Source organism: Lynx canadensis, chromosome C1 (genome assembly GCF_007474595.2).
Source record: "Lynx canadensis isolate LIC74 chromosome C1, mLynCan4.pri.v2, whole genome shotgun sequence".
NCBI classification, from domain to species: Eukaryota; Metazoa; Chordata; class Mammalia; order Carnivora; family Felidae; genus Lynx; species Lynx canadensis.
This window is the reverse complement of record NC_044310.1, coordinates 39,974,374-39,992,490: the sequence shown is the minus strand read 5'-3', so window position 1 is coordinate 39,992,490 and position 18,117 is coordinate 39,974,374. Positions and strand designations below refer to the sequence as shown.

At 37.3% G+C, this 18,117-nt stretch overlaps 1 protein-coding gene across 6 annotated transcripts in view; it reads left to right on the top strand.

The window, feature by feature from the left end:
• Positions 1-18,117, top strand: part of FAF1 (Fas associated factor 1) — a 529,019-nt gene that overhangs the window by 461,792 nt on the left and 49,110 nt on the right. For all 6 annotated transcript variants that reach the window (XM_030328128.1, XM_030328134.1, XM_030328133.1 and 3 more), the window contains 2 exons: positions 3,267-3,347; positions 4,339-4,416. In XM_030328128.1, the coding sequence (XP_030183988.1) occupies positions 3,267-3,347; positions 4,339-4,416 (159 nt within the window). The remainder of the gene's footprint in view (positions 1-3,266; positions 3,348-4,338; positions 4,417-18,117) is intronic.

Here is an 18,117-nt window from a genome sequence, read left to right as displayed (position 1 = left end):
TGCGGGGCTCAAACTCACAAACCATAAGATCATGATCTGAGCTGAAGTCAGACACTTAACCAACTGAGCCCCCAGGCGCCCTCTTATATTTCTATAAAAAGCTGGTAGGATTTTTAATGATAGAGCTAATGGAGCAGAACTATTCCAGGTAGAAAGAGAGTGACATTATTTAAGGAATAAAAGTAAAATAATGCAAAACTTGAACACCGAACTCTTCACAAAAAAATGATGAAGGTGATCCAAGCAAGCAAGATTATCTGTGTCTTCCCCTATTAAACTATGGCCTGCATCTGCATCCTCAGTGCTGATTTGATGCCTAATATGAAAAGGAGGGTACAGGGAAGAGAAGGAAGCAAGTTAGCTGGTGCAGAAAGTCCTCTCATAACAGGTGCCACATTTTGTGGCAGAGATCCCTATATTTAATGGCCTTTCATATCTGCAACAGTCTGTTTTAAAACAGAGCTGTTTACTTAGAATGCTTTTATTACCAACTATATTTGTGCTCAAAGGGCTTCCAGCTGTGGTAGCTTTTAGAAGGTCCCTTTGTTGTCTGTACATAGTGTCATAATAGGTCATTTCTGCCCAGCTAGTTGATTTCATTGAGTCAGGTAGGGTTGCATTTTTGTTAAGCTATTCTCTTCCTCCTTAATTTTTACTGCAGACAATAAATATTTTGTGCCTGGAAAGATAGTTTATTTATTCAACAGATGCTTATTAAACACCTCCCAAAAACTACACAATGTGTGAAACCCTTGGAATATAGAGGTGTGTAATATAGATAAGGACCCTGCCTTTATGATGCTTACAGTGCCATGGGGGGATCTCACATTAAGGAAATGATTATATGATAATTAATTGTCATTGTGATAAAGGTTTTAAAGGGACAGTACAGAATGTTACAAGAGAAACCTAAACTAGAGGAGTGGGATCAAGAAAGTAATGTAAAATTAAAAATTTAAATATCTTAAGTATTTCCCCATTTGAAATATAGAAAGATAAGTTACTCCCGTAGGTTATATTAAGTATATTGGGGATTTCTGAAAGGTAGACTTGTCCACAGAGGCATAAAAGCCTTAGAAATTCAATCTTTTAATATAATAAATAACGGGAAAGAGAGACAGAAGCAAAAACACATAGCTTGCTACTGGCCAGGATTGGATTTGAATACAGATCTGCTAATCTTCCCATTACCTCTCCTCAGTGACTTATAAAATAAAGACATTATGTATCAAATATAGATCAGCCTTGGCTAAATGAACTATTAAGTGGCCACTGTGTACAAACTTGGATATGGAGTGGAGGAGGAGTTCACAGAGTAATGAATTAGGGAAATGCCGATATAAACAGAAATGCGCAAAATATAATTATCGGGCTGATTGTATCTGGTCATAGTAAAACCTAGTATATATACCAAAGTGGGAAATACCCAGCTGGAATTAGTGAAAATATATTTTTTTTTAAATTTTTTTTCAACGTTTTTTATTTATTTTTGGGACAGAGAGAGACAGAGCATGAACAGGGGAGGGGCAGAGAGAGAGGGAGACACAGAATCAGAAACAGGCTCCAGGCTCCGAGCCATCAGCCCAGAGCCTGACGCGGGGCTCGAACTCACGGACCGCGAGATCGTGACCTGGCTGAAGTCGGACGCTTAACCGACTGCGCCACCCAGGCACCCCTTTTTTTCTTTTTTTTTTTTTTTTTTTGAAAATATATTTAAAGATGTATGCTGTTTCTCTAAAATATGAATACTAATTGCTTAGTACAAGTCTCCAAGTGGAAGTGTTTAAAACCCATTTTTATTCATGTGTAATATTATATGACATGTAAATTATCCCTGAATGCTTCACAGCCTGAGTGATCTCTCAGGTTAAATATTGTTCCTGATATAAATCCCCTAGCATACCCTTTCATCATAGATAGTATAGCAATTAGCTTTAGCCAGCAACTTATAATTATTTCAAATTTTTTATTTAAAAGATTGGGAATCAGTGAAATTTTACTATTTATATCAGAGATTTTGGAATTAGCTGAATCATTGAAACTAAAAGGAGATTGAGGCTTCAGAGAGAAGGCCAGTCTTAAATGGGTATCGGTGAGAGCACCTAAGTATATATTGAATTGGGAAGACAAAACATTAGAAAGTATTAAGTTCAACCATATGAGATTTCCATTTTTAGAGGTCAAAAACATTCGATATTGGTGACTTTATATGATTCATTCAGCTATGACACAAAATGGCCAAAAAGGGAACCTATATTCTAATGTCAACAGGTGTGGGTATTTATTAAATTTAAGTACATGTAGAAATTCTGGTAGTTGAATTAACTTTTAATTTCATATGAAGTAATTTAAATGTAGGCAGATGCACAATCACTTCAGAAGCTAAAAATGTTTTAAAGGATCTTCAACTTGGATAACTGCTTAAGTCATCCACACTTGATGAGTGTGAATGTTGTTGGAAGCACTGAGTTCCATAACCAAGCTTTAGTGGTGTAATGTGGACTGTAGTTAACCAGGGTATTTTGCTTTCAGCTTCTTCTCATGCTGACCAGAGGATTACTTTCTAGTCCTTTACTCTCTCCCAGTCCTTAGCCTCAGTGGTGACAACGCCAAGTTTATCTTTAAAAAATCAGGAGATGGGGCGCCTGGGTGGCGCAGTCGGTTACGCGTCCGACTTCAGCCAGGTCACGATCTCGCGGTCCGTGAGTTCGAGCCCCGCGTCAGGCTCTGGGCTGATGGCTCAGAGCCTGGAGCCTGTTTCCGATTCTGTGTCTCCCTCTCTCTCTGCCCCTCCCCCGTTCATGCTCTGTCTCTCTCTGTCCCAAAAATAAATAAAAAACGTTGAAAAAAAAATTTAAAAAAAAAAAAAATCAGGAGAAAAGGGGAAGGGAACTAATCATTGTGAAAATGAAATGTCAAGTGCTTTGCAAGACCGTTTATATGTTATTATATTTGAGTCTCGCAACAACCCTATGAAACAAATGCTATTTCTATTTTATAATTGAAGAAACTGAGATCCAGAGAGGTTAGATAACTTGCTCAAGGTCACACAGTTTATAAGTGGTAGAGCTAGGCCTAATCATTCTTATTTTACCATCTACTGTGCTATTCTTCTTGTTTGCTTATTTCTATCCTATACACTTTAAAGTGCCTTATTTAATTCTAATAAATTTACACGGGACTAAGACAAGATGATCATCATTGTTTTCTTCTATAAAAAAAAGTAATATGGTAAAAGACATTTGAATCTTTTCCTTTCTTTTAAGGATGAACGTGAAGCCAGAGAAAATGTGAAAAGAGAGCAAGATGAGGCCTATCGCCTTTCACTTGAGGCTGACAGAGCCAAGGTAGGTTTGGTCAAGGGGCTTCTGAGACAAAGAATTCAATCCTAAATAGTCTTTTATTATTTATTTAAGTGCCAGCCCTTTTATCATCTTAATCCATAAGAATGTTAGATTTGCAATGGAGAAAACTAGATTCAGTTAACAGAATATAATTCTACCCGTGGCTTTTGAAGCATGATTCATTTTGACAACACAAAGTTTTTTAACACTCATGAAAAATGAAAACAAAAATAGGCCTAATATTTATTTTACTTGTTTTTTAACCAGTCTGTAGTAAAAACTCAGCAATGTTTAAACCACTGATTTATTTAATACTTCTTGAGTACCTGCTTCTGTACTGAGTATTGAAGGAGGGAAAAGAAAATAAGCCACAATTTCTACCCTCAAAAGACTCACAATGTGGTGTAGAATAGATTAACTCAAGAACATAGTTAGCTATAATACTTAGGCAAGGATCATAAAAGTCATAAGGGAAGCACTGAGTTCTGTGAGAGATTAGGGAACAAGAGTTTCAGTGGAAAGTTTTTTTCTAGCTTTTTTTAGAGAGCTAATAAGTGGAAATCTGCTTAGGGAGAGTTTCATGGAAGGGGTTAAAAATGTGAACTGAATAGAGAAAAAGGGTAGGAGACAAGAGGTGGTATATGCTAGCAGCAAGGAGCCAGAAAGCATGGGTGCGTGATAGAAGCTAATGCAGATAGAGTCTGATATTTGGGTATAGGAGAGATAGCAGAAAAGACCAGAAAAGAAGACCAGAGAAAGGTCTTCCGAAGAATCTTGAATGCCACACTCCCAGAGCTGAACAGGTGTTTATATGGGTACTCAACATGATCAGAGAGTTATACTTTATTGTTCCTTCCATTTCCACTCTTGTTCCAGAGAGAAACATTTCTATTATGACGGTGCTGGGCGTGAGCTCTCTTCCCCCTCCATCCCCCGCCTTTTTAAGTAAACCAGTGTTTATTGAGTGCTGGCTCCCTTTCTCTTTTATTGACAGAGGGAAGCTCATGAGAGAGAGATGGCAGAACAGTTTCGTTTGGAGCAGATTCGCAAAGAACAAGAAGAGGAACGTGAGGTAGGGGATAATTTCAAGTAAAGTTATTCAAAAGCTAGGTTTATTTTCACTGCATTTGATATTGATATTGAATATTAATATTTCTTATAACGTCTTTCCACTTTCCCCAGACCCATTTCAGTATGGAAGACCTAACCTTTCCTTGAAAGAATCATTCCTGCTCTATTGTATGGAACTCTTAGAAAACTTGACCTTATACTAGTTTCATGCTTTTCTGTTCTTTTCAAGAAATTCCTTTTCCTTTTTTTACCTGACAAATGCTCCCATCCTTCCTGGATATTGTCTCACCCCAAGAATACAAAACTGTATTTTCGGCCCCCTTCCCAGTCTTCACTTTCCCCACCAAAAGACACTGTGAGTTACTTCTGTGATATCTTCATTGGGCCCCTAAATATGGGAAATCCATTTAGCATGGCTTATTCCCCTCTTCCCAAGTTCCTGTCATATTCATAACAATGTAGAGAATTTTTCACTTACTCGTCTTGCAAATATTTTTTGAATACTTAGTACATGCCCAAAATCTGATCAGGACTAGGGATAGAGACATGGGTCATCCCCACCAGGAGCTCATAGTCTTATAAAAATAGAATTACAAAACTATGTGTAAAAGCTATAATAGAGATGTGCCTACAGTGCAGTGGGAACAAAGAGAAGGAAGGGATATCAAATGATTTCCTAGGATGGGTTCACAAAGAAGGACTTTTGAAACTTTTTCTAGACATGGGATTAACAGCAAGATTTACTTATAAAAAGAAGCCATCTAACAAGTGATGGAAAGGCCTGGAAGGCTCTAACTTGGGCTAAGGAAAACTCCATTAGTCATCGTTCCTGGTCAGAGGATGTCACTTCATACTTATTCAATAAATGTTTCTTGAACAAGAATTATGCTAAGCACTGAAAGAGAAACAAAAGATAATAAAACAGTTTCTACAAGAAATTGCATCTGGTAGGGAAGATACGACATGTCTACAAGGAACAGCAAATCAAGGGAAAACCATGCTAAATAACATAGAAGTATACTTAGAGAGTTCATTAGCAAAGTAAAATCTTTCACAGCTTTGAGAATCAGACTACACTATAGAAGAAGTGATATTCAAGCCACGTCTTAAAAGATGTGTAATCTTTCACTGTTTGGAAATCAAAGTTTATTCATATTCAAACACATTATTGAGTGCCTATCACATACATGCAAAGTACGATGTCTGCCAAACCCTAGTCTCTGTACACTGAAAACTCTCAATAATGGAAGGTAGATTTATTGAGCATCTTCCGTGTATCAAATACTTTTCTAGCGGCCTTACATATGCTTACTCATTGACCATTAAAATAAGCTACAAGCTTAGAGATTTTTCTTTACAAATGAGAAAACTAAAGCTCTTTGAGAAGTCACACAAAGAAATGGAAAAGCTGCAATGCCTGGGTGGCTCAGTCAGTTAAACGTCTGACTCTTGATTTCAGCTTAGGTCATGATCTCACGGTTCAGAAGTTCAAGCCCTGCACCAGGCTCTGTGCTGACAGAGCAAAGCCTGCTTGGGATTCTCTCTCTCCCTCTCTCTCTGCCCCTTTCCTGTTCGTGCATTAAAAAAAAAAGAAATTGAAATATAGCTGAGATTCTCACCAAGTCTTTATGACTCCAAAGCTCATGATGTTTCACTTACTTCATTCCAATACAAAGTCATACATCATTGCATGTGTCTATAGGAATCATGTTTGCAATGTTTCACAGAAGTTAAGAAACAGATTTGTCACTATGCTTTTAGGCTATTTCAAGAAACATAGTTTGAAAATTTAGGACTCTCATTTTTGATGCTCTTTCACAGTGCACACACTTTCACAATAGTATATCTTAAAACCATATACTTGCTAAAGGTCAGGTGTACACAATTAACCACATGTTCTGGATCTAGAGCTTAGTAGTACATGTACTTTCTTCTGATGATTTATCTTATTTACCCCACGCTAAAATCTGTTCTCTCTCCCAATGTAGATAAAGCCTGTCCTCTCACAGAAGACCCCATAAACATCCTTTACATACTTCAATATCTATGTTCTGGCTACAAGTATGTGAGAGGGTGGAACACTCTCTTTTGCAACTAGTCATTATTGCACTTATCCATGAGTGTACTCCCAAAAAACACAAGTTCAGGTAATACTCCATACTTTACCCACCCTCCCCCAGAGAGTCACAGTTAAAGGCTCTTATAAACCCCACTATTAAGGAACTCTTTATCTTCTGTGTATCTTAATTTACTTAAGTCTTATCCAAATTTATTTGACCCTTTTTTTTCATGGAGCACCAATTAACATATTTCAGCACACTCATGTACAGCAAACAACTCGTTGGGAAAGGTGGTTTTATTGTGCAACCTCTAAAGAAACTGAGACCCAGGAAGATTATACAGTTTCCCTATGGTCACCAAACTGGTTGGACACATAATCTGGACTAGAAGCCCAGTCACCTGACTTTTTACAGTAATACTGCCTCTCCTTCTAACCAGAAATCCTAACCTGTATAATTGTATTGAGAAACAAGAATGGTTTTATTATTTTAATTATCTCTAGTATTTCAAAATCTTTTGGAAAGATGAAGTATTAAATAGTCAAATCACCTTGGTTACAGTGAAATTCCTTAGTAGTTGGTCTCATTTTGCTGTGTGGTAACTGTTGTAGTGAAATCAGCAAAATCTAGGAAGACATTCTTATCTGGTCTTTGACCATGATAAGGAGAAAGGCTCTAAAGCTATTCTCAAAGGACAAAAAAAACCTCCCATATTTTACCAATTTATATATTTTACATGTTCCTTCCAAAATGAGTTTCAAGTATTTTACATAAGTATGTGCAATTCAAATGGATTAAGGAAGAAAGAAAAGATACAATAATCAGGACAAAGGAAAATAAAGCCAAAAGTAAGATTAACATTTTGACAACAGACAATCCAGCATACCCACCTGCTCAGGATGAACCACAAAATTTGTTCGGTGCTTTTCTTGGGCTAAAATGATTGTTTACAAGTTTCACTTAATCTATTGCATCAGATAAAGACCAGTTTATCAAAAGATGCCCAGATTTTTCGAGCACTAAGACCTTAGAACAATGCTTCTTATGATTTCCTTCAAGAGGAAACTGTGCAGGGACACCTGGGTGGCTCTGTCAGTTAAGCATCCAACTCTTGATTTTGGCTCAGGTCATGGTCTCACGGTTCGTGGGATTGAGCCCCACATTTGGCTGTGTGCTGATAGCACAGAGCCTGCTTCGGATTCTCTCCCCATCTCTCCCTGCCCCTCCCCCCACCTCAAAAATAAATAAACTTAAAAAAATGTTTTAAAAAAAAAGAAGAGGGGCGCCTGGGTGGTTCAGTCATTAAGCATCTGACCGGCTCAGGTCATGATCTCACCATTCATGGTTCAAGTCCCACATCGGGTGAGCTCCAGTCCTGCTTCAGGTGAGCTCCAACCTCACTTTGGGTGAGCTCAAGCCCCACTTTGGGTGAGCTCAAGCCCTGCATTGGGTGAGCTCAAGTCCTGCATCAGGTGAGCACGAGCCCCACTTCGGGTAAACACAAGCCCCACTTCGGATAAGCTCTGCTTTTCTCTCCCTCTCTCTTTCTGTCCCTCTCTCCCCCTCTGCCACTCACTTGCTTGTACCCTGTCTCTCTCTCTCAAAAAAGAAAAAAAGGGGGGAAGGGGGGAACTGCAATATGGTGAATACTATAGCTACAGCTATAATAGCAAAAGCAAGTCCTATATAACAGCTTCTTACAGCTTTATATAATTTGAAAGCATAAGGCCAAAGCACAGTTTACTAAGAGCATCTCTGCAGGACCCAAATAATATATTTTTTGGTGGTCCAGCTTAAAGGACAGATTTTATAGTTACTAGAGAAATGTTTGAGCTACATATTCTTTAAGAAATCTTTTCTAAGTATTGAATTTTGCCACCAAGTTTTTGGTTAGTAGAAAAGGTTTCAGCTAAGATTTTTGACTCTCAGGTCTTTTAATCAGTCAGTATTCAGCAAATATTTGTTAATCTCCTTTGTGCAAATCACTAAATCGGGTGCTGCGGCATGTATGAGACCTAGCCCCTGCCCTCAGGGAGCTCACTAATACAGGAGGGTAGATGAATACAAAATAATTATAGGAAAAGATACTATACATTATAAAAATCATTAAAATAGCACAGAGTATTAAAAATATTTAGAAGAGGATGATTTCTGACTAGGAAAGCAATAAAAAAGATTTCACAGAGGGAACATGGCTTTATGGTTAAAGATGAAGTGGAGGAGCTTTTTGGATGGAGTCATGAATAGGTGGATGGTGAATGTATGGGAAAGGGTAGGGCATGGGCTAGGTAATATGAATAAAGAGAGAAAGACACAGGGCTTCTTCAGGGAACAGTAAATGGACAAATTTAGAACACTGTCTAATAATTAGATAAGGTTAAAAGAGCCAAGTTTTGGAGAATCATGGGTGAGAGAGAATAGGCACAAAGCTATTCCCTTTTGCTGCTAGTTAAGTTTTGCCTATCTCCCCAAAGTTGTTTTCTGGTTTTGGTGGGGTTTTTTGTTTTGTTTTGTTTTGTTTTTGAGTTTATTTAAGTAATCTCTGTACCCAACGTGGAGTTTGAACTCACAACTCTAAGATCAGGAGTTTCATGCTCTACTGACTGAGTCAGCCAGGCACCCCCAAAGTTGTTTTCTTTTACATCTTGGTGCCTACTCTAATCTTAAAAGACCATTAAATGAGAGAACAGAAGAACATGGAATTAGAAGCCTTGGTACTTCCCTTTAGTTTTCTGATCTGCTCTTTATAACCATCCTACAAAACTCACTTGAGTATCATTACCATCTTACAGATGAAGAAATCAGATCATGGCAGGATTTAAAAGCCCATTTTATTTACTTATTTATTTGTATTTCAGAAAGAGAGATCATGAGCAGGGGAGAGGGGCAGGGTGGGGGTTAAGAGAGAATGAGAATCTTAGGCAGGCTCCACACTCAGCACAGATCCCAACACAGGGCTCGATCCCATGAACCATGAGATCATGACCTGAGCTGATCAAGAGTCAGATGCTCAACCAACTGAGCCACCCAAACACCCCTAAAAAGCCTATTTTAAAATTCTTAGCAAACATTTGCCTGGTAAAAGCAGAACCAGAGGTCCTACTGGTATACTTGCTACCTGTTATACTACATTGGAAGAATGAAAGTGGGAACATGAGTAGACTATTAAAGTCAAACTGTTCCTTATAATTTGTATTTTTATCTTATGTAAGTTGTTTCTTGTCCCACAAAAATAACACCACTACATGAGCCACAAAGGTAATCATCCCTACTATCATCATCATCAGTAGCTATTAAGCAATTAATAAGTGCTAAACCCTGTGCTTAGCACTTTACAGACATGATCTTATTGAATCTCTGTTAACAACTTAATAAGGTAGGTGCCAATACATGAATTCACCTTATTATAACTATAGAGACCACAATTTATTAGTTTCAATTTGAAGTATTCTGCCATTGTCTTCATGAACCATTAAAATAGACTAGAAATTCTAGTTTCACAGTATCCAATTACCAAGCTACAGACTGTTCCTCATATCCCAAAAGCAGCCCAAAATTCATATATCTCAATTTTGGTCATGACTGTTTGCCTCGATTTACTTTATCCAGCAGTAAGACTATATTTGTTATAAGCAGTCGATACTCTCTAGATGGATGATTGGTTGCCAGAACAGAGAATGGTTGCAGAATTGGGTCAGACCAATTGTTCTCATATAGGATCCGTTCTGTTCCTTTGATCACATCAGTATCATGACTTTAAATACTGTCTGTATACTTGGCATCCAAATTTAAATCTCCAGGTCCTCCCTTTCCCTGAACTCCAGACTTGAATATCTAATTACTAGCCCATCATCTCCACATAGATGTCTAATAACATTACAAACTTAATATATCTTAAGTGGAACAACTGATCTTATCCTCCCCACCCAAACTTACTCCTCCTGCAGTCTTCCCTATCTTAATAAGTGGAAAATCTTCTAGTTGTTTGAACCAAAAACCTTAGAATTATCCTTGACTTGTCTCTTTCATGCCATATTTAATGAGCAAATCCTTTTGGCTTTACCTTCAAAATATATGCACAACTCCAATGCTACGTACCTATACCACCACTACCATTCTCATGCAAGCCACCATTATCTGTTACCTGGGTTACTTTAGTAACCTTCCAACTTGACTTGATGCCTCCATTTTTGCCTTCCCTATATGTCTTTTAATAAGTCCTTTTAAACACAATTGGTACATCATGTCACTTCAAGACCCAGATGGCTTCATATTTCAAAATACAAATCTTTACAGTGATTCTAAGCGTATGCAGGATTTTTAAAAAAGAAATTGATGAAGTGATTCTAAAATTTCTATGAAAAGGCAATCGAACTGGAAAAGCCAAAACAATTTTGAAAAAGAAGAACAAAGTTGGAAGATTGACTCTACCAGAGTTCAAGACAGCATATTTAAGACATTGTGGGAACTGGCAGAAGGATAGACCCACAGTTCAGTGAAACAGAATAGTTCAGAAATAGATTTACACATATGATCAATTGATTTTGACAAAGGTGCAAAGACAATTCAATGAAAAAAATAATAATCTGTTCAACAAATAATGCTGTGACAGTTGAGTATGCATATGCAAAAAAATGTAAAAACACCAAACAATAAAAAAAAAAAACCTCCCAGTCCATTTCTTGCATCATACACACAAAAAAAGTCATAGACCTAACACTGTTAAAGTCCTCAAAGAAAACATTGGAGAAAAATCTCATGATCTTGAGTTAAGCCAAGATTTCTTAGATCTGACACCAAAGGCACAATCCGTAAAATAACAAGTGTCTAAATTATACCAAATCAAAATTAAGAACCCCTGCTGATCACAGGGCACCTTGGTGGCCCACTTGATTAAGCATGTGACTCTTGATTGCGGCTCAGGTTGTGGTCTCCTGGTTCATGGGATTCTCTCTCTCTCTGCCCCCCACCCCCGCCACCACCCTGCACTCACTCTCTTCCTCTCTCCCTCAAAATAAATAAGCAAACATTAATTAAAAAAAAAAAAACTTATACCGTTCAAAAGACACTGTTGAAAAGACAAGCCACAGACTAAAAGAAAATCATATATCGGGGCGCCTGGGTGGCGCAGTCGGTTAAGCGTCCGACTTCAGCCAGGTCACGATCTCGCGGTCCGTGAGTTCGAGCCCCGCGTCGGGCTCTGGGCTGATGGCTCAGAGCCTGGAGCCTGTTTCCGATTCTGTGTCTCCCTCTCTCTCTGCCCCTCCCCCGTTCATGCTCTGTCTCTCTCTGTCTCAAAAATAAATAAAACGTTAAAAAAAAAAATTTAAAAAAAAAAAAAGAAAATCATATATCTACTGTCCAAAATGCATAATGAATTCTCAACATTCAATAATAAAATGGACAAAATATTTAAAGAGATACTTAACCTGGTGCCTGGGTGGCTCAGTCGGTTGAGCCTCCGACTTCAGCTCAGGTCATGATCTCATGGTCCATGAGTTCGAGCCCTGTGTCGGGCCCTGTGCTGACAGCTCAGAGCCTGGAGCCTGCTTCGGATTCTGTGTCTCCCTCTCTCTCTCTCTGCCCCTCCCCCGCTTATGCTCTGTCTCTGTCTCAAAAATAAATAAACATTAAAATAAAATAAAGTTAAAGATACACATACCATGTGACCCAATAGTCAGACGCCTAGGTATTTACACAGGTAAAATACAAGTAACAGTAAAATTTATGTTCACAGAAAAATCTGTAGTTAATGTTTATAGTAGCTGTATTTTAGTCACCAAAAACTGGAAGTTAACTAAGTGTCAACCAACTGAAGAAGGAGTAATCACACTGGTATATTCGATGGAATACCACTCAGCAATAAAAGAATGAACTACAATATAGTCAACAACATGAATGAATTTCAAATGCATTACACTGAATGAAGAAAGCCATTTATATGATATTTATGACTATATTTATGTAACATTCTAGAAAAGACAAAACTGGAGACAAAATAGAAGTTGCCAGGGACTAGGAATGGGGGAACTGTGTGGGGGGGGGGGGTGATAGAACTGTTCTTTATTTTGATTGATGATGATGGTTATATAAATATATGCATTTACCAAAACTCACAAAATTATACACTTAGAAGGACAGGTTTTTACTGTATATCAGTTATACCCCAATTTTAAAATTAGGAAAAAAATTATTACATGGGCTACTCAAAGCCATGTATGACTTACACACCCTTCTCCTTTGATTCCTCTCTAATCAACTGCATCCCCTTCTCCCCCTGATCTTTCTGCTCCTGCCACATTGGCTGCCTTGCTATTCTGCAGTCAGGCCAGGCGCCAGGGCTTGACAGTTACTGTGATTACTGCCTGCGATGCTTCTCTCTGACCTAAATGTCCATGTGACTCCCTCTCTCTTTTAGGCCTTTGCTTACTGGCCTACAGTTTTTACTTATTGAGGCTTACAGAGTTTAAAGTTGTACCCCTCCCTCCTACCAGCCTCCCTGTACTCTCTCCATAGCATTCATCATTTTGTGACAAACTATACATTTTCTTATGTGTGTATTTGTTGTCTTTCTTCCACCCTACTAAAATATAGTTTCCACATAAGCAGAATTTTTTTCATCTATTTTGTTCACTGCTATTTTCCTATCATTTAGAACAATGGCTGGCATATAGAAAGTGCTCAGTAAGAATTTACGGAATTAATGACTGTTAGCTTTAGCCTATTTCAAATTCTTTCAACTAGCTATAAACTGTTGCATATGTGAGTATGACGGGTACTCAGAAGCCCAGAAGATAATGTGCATATGCATGTATTTATGTATGCATGTTGTGTATGTAAATTAAGTCAGTCTTTGATTCCTACTGTAAGAGATTGGTGTAAGAATATATTATTTTTCCTGTTTAAAAAATGTAAGTGCATAGAAACTGTCTTTTCTGGGTATCTATCTATAGTTCCTAATTTCACTTCAAAGAAGTCCCCATTTCTCATCCTTCAAATGTGAATGCTTTGAGTATTCATATTTTTTAGTCAAACAAAAAGTCCAAGATCAATTTATATTTCCAATTTATACTAGGTTTCCTTGTTTTGTTACAAACGTAAAATAATGCAAATAAAAAATTATATTTGTTGAGCAAATCAAATTGAAGTTTAACAATGGTGTTTACTATGACTGCTATTCAAGTGTAGGTGTCCTTTATGTCATTGTTTTACAACAGTGTTTACTTATATGAGGCCTTTGTTTTTAGCCAGTATATTTGAAACTTAGCTACTGATGTATGTTTGTTCTTTTTTGCCAGTAAAACTTGGGTATTCACATCCCAAGGTTGCCAACTTACCTAATATCTCTTCATTGTTTTCCACATTGGGACCACTGGTGTGGGATATCTGAGGTCTGTTTTCATTCTGGGGAAAAGCCCTGGAGACTAGGTGCATTGAGGAAGCAGATATTGTCTGCACAATGAGTGGGGTAATGAGCTACTGTTGTTTATTCTTCTGTAGTATAATTGGTTGAGTTCAGACAATAATGTAGCATCTGTTGTTATAGTGTGCAGGGAAATGTCAAAATAGAAGGCAAGCATACAGGTGGATTAAAGAGAAGAACAGGAGGAGAAACCAGGAAATATCACGTTAAGTTCTGATTTAAAGTAGGTGCAGAGGGATTATAATAACGATAATGATAACAACAACAACAACTGTCATCTGTTGAGCACCGTATTACAGCGTGAGGTTCAATGCTAGGCACTTATTGAGTGCTGGCCATGTGTCAGCACTTGCTAGATGTTTTACAAACATTACTACATGTTATACAAAAAAAATTGTGAGGAAGGTATTATTGGCCCTATTTATTATATGGGGTAACTGAAGTTCATAAAGACTGTTATATGCCTATGAGTCAAGATTTGAACCTCTGTCTGTCATACCCAAAGCCTGTTTCCTACCATACATAGCATTTAATTGTTAAAGTTTTTTAAACTGCAGTGTTAGCAGTCAGGATAGTGATTAACTTTGAGAAAGATAATTTTCAGGAAGGGGCAAAAGGACTTTTGATGGCCAGTTATATGGGTATGTTCACTTTTTGAAAATTTATCAAGTTGTATACTGTTGCACACTGTCTATATACATTGTACCTTTTCATAGCATATTTCAATAAAAAACTTTAAAATGACAGAACATATGGCTTTGAACAAAACATAAAGTTTTATACAGTATATCACTGATTAAAATTTTGTTTAAAAAAAGATTTAAATATATATTTATACAAAACTATGCATGGAAAATTGATGGAGAGTGGAATGATGAAAAAGTTTTAGAAATAAATGGTGGTGATGGTAATACAACACGTAAATATACTTAATGCCACTAAATTATACACTTAAAAAATGGTTTAAAAAATTAATGGTTTAAAAAATCAAATGGTAGCAGTGACTATCTCTGGATGGTGAATCTGGAAATTAATTGTAACATTTTTCTTTTTCCAAAGGTTATATATTACTTTTATAATCAGGAAAAATATTTTTTTAACTCAAAGACATAGTTTTAAGTTTTTATTTTAATTCCAATTAACACACAGTGTTATATTATTTTCAGATATACAATATAGTCATTCAGCAATTCCATGCATCACCTGGTGCTCATCACAAGTGTACTCCTTAATCCCCATCACCTGTTCAGCCCATCGCCCCACCCACCTCCCCTCTGGTAACCATCAGTTTGTTCTCTGTAATTAAGAGTCTGTTTCTTGGTTTGTCTCTTTCTCCCTCTCATTTTTTTCCATTCGCTCATTTGTTTCTTAAATTCCACATATGTGTGAAATCATATAGTATTTGTCTTTCTCTGACTGACTTATTCCACTTAGCATTATGCCATCTAGCTCCATCCATGTCATTGCAAATGGCAGGATTTAATTCTTTTTATGGCTGAATAATATTCCATTGTATATATACGCCAGATCTTCCTTATACATTCATCAATTGATGGACATGTATGCTGCTTCCGTATCTTGGCTATTGTAAATAATGCTCCTGTATAAACATAGGGGTGTATGTATCCCTTTGAATTAGTGTTGTTGTATTCTTTGGGTAAATACCCAACAGTGCAATTGCTGGATTATAGGGTAGTGCTATTTTTAACTTTTTAGGAACGTCCATATTGTTTTGCAGGTGGCCACACCAGTTTGCATTCCCACTAACAGTGAAAGAGGGTTCCTTTTTTTCCACATCCTCGCCAACACCTGTTGTTTCTTGTACTGTTGATTTTAGCCATTCTTGACCAGTGTGAGGTGATATCTCATTGTAGTTTTGATTTGCATTTCCCTGATGGCAAGTGGTGATGAACATCGGCCATAAAAGACATAGTTTTAAAGAATCACAGTGTTAGAAATAGTCAAATGATCCCATTTAACAGTTTAGAAAATATATATAACTCTAATCCACAGAGGTGGTTTATTCCTACAAGCAACTTTTGGGTAGCCCTTAAGGAACATGTATGTTGAAAATTAGTCTGGCAGTTGATGCTGGAGGGAGTCATACCTCAGAGAAAGGAGTGATGAGTTCTTGGTTACTAGGAGTAGAGCCCCTGAGATTCAGATTCTTTTAGCATTTATTTAGCACATGCTGTGTACTTATCACCATACTAAGTACTTTCGCATGTATCATTTCAGTTAACATGTTAGTTTATTCCTTCTCTTATCAAATACATATTGAGCATATATTTTGTGCTATATGCTACTCTTGCAATAAGCAGTAAGACATTTTCCATACTCTTAAGGAACTTGTAAGCTAGTGAGAAAGCCAGACATTAAACAAATAACTATGGTACAGTATGGAGAATGCTGTAATAGACATAGTACAACTGGAATTTAATTTTGATATACACAGGTTTATCTATTCATTGGGTTATTAATATATGACAATATTACTAAAATAACTTAATATTTGAAAATGTTCAGCTGAAACTGGTTGCTGATCAGAACACCAATATTAAGTAAATTCCCTCATGCTAGCCAAAGAAGAAAAGAAAGGAAAGGAGAAAAGGCAAGAGTAACTGGTTTAACTTCCTATTATTCTGATTTTTGAATTATATTTCTTATGTCTCCATTTCTGGGTTATCAGTTCCCCCATATAAAAAACAAGAATATAAGACTATTTAACCAGTGCAACCCAAGCAACCATTCACTAAAGCCTACTATGTATCCAACACCACACTAGGAACTTCACATATATCGTGTTTGTAATTCCCATCTTTTATTATCCCCTTTAAGGTAGATGGTATTATCCAATGACTCAAGAAAGAAAATGACTTCAGAGTCATAGAGAAAAATAGCTTTCACTATACACTACAGAAATTCTTTTTTTTTTAATGTTTATTTATTTTTGACAGAGAGAGAGAGAGGGAGAGACAGAGACAGAGCATGAGTGGGGGAGGGAAAGAGAGAGAAGGAGACCCAGAATTCAAAGCATACTCCAGGCTCTGAGCTGTCAGCATAGAGCCCGACTCGGGGCCTGAACTCACAGACTGCGAGATCATGACCTGAGCTGAAGTCAGACGCTCAACCAACTGAGCCACCCAGGCGCCCCTACGCTACAGAAATTCTTAATGGTTTTTTTGAAAACCAGTATTAGAACCAACCAAATTATCCTGAATGACACAAAATTAGTTTCTTATCTATATTGGTGTCTGAACAAACTTTGTTTCTTTGCTGGTTATTTTAAACACATTTTTTCTTCCACCGTTTTCCCCACCCTCTATAGGTTAACATTTTTATGCGTTTCTTTTTATTTGTAGAAGCTTATTGATTTTCTCCAAAGAACCAGCTTATTTACTGGTTAACTATATATTTTTTTCTAATGCATTCCTGTATGCTTTAGCTTTATTATTATTTTCTTCTAAGCTTTTTTCCCACTTACTTTATTGGCTTTTTCCCCCTAGTGTTTCCCCCTAGTCTTTTTTTTTTTTAAAGTAAGCTCTACACCCAACATGGGGCTTGAATTTATAAACCCCAAGATCAAGGGTTGCATGCCCTGCCAACTGAGCTTATTTTTGTTCTTTCTTTTCTGATAATAGAAGAATTTTAAGGCTATGAATTTCCTCTGAGCACTGCCTTGGATGAGTCCCATTAATTCCAACATGATGGATTTCAACAATCATTGTTTTCTAGATATTCTGTATCTTTTATTTATAGTTCCCCTTTATTATTTATAGTTCAGTTCTGTGCTGACAGTGTGGAGCCTGCTTAGGATTCTGTCTCTCTCCCCCTCTCTCTCTGCCCCTCCCCAGCTTGTGCTCACTCTCTCTCTTTCCCTCTATCAAATAAACTTTTATAAAAAAATGAAAATTGCTGTTGAGGATTTAGATAATATAAATTCCAATTTCTCTCATTCATGTTACTTGGTTATAATAGTCACAGATAAATTGAAGGAATATTTTGGTTTTTTTTTTTTTTTAAACGTTTATTTATTTTTGGAACAGAGAGAGACAGAGCATGAATGGGGGAGGGGCAGAGAGAGAGGGAGACACAGAATCGGAAACAGGCTCCAGGCTCTGAGCCATCAGCCCAGAGCCCGACGCGGGGCTCGAACTCACGGACCGCGAGATCGTGACCTGGCTGAAGTCGGACGCTTAACCGACTGCGCCACCCAGGC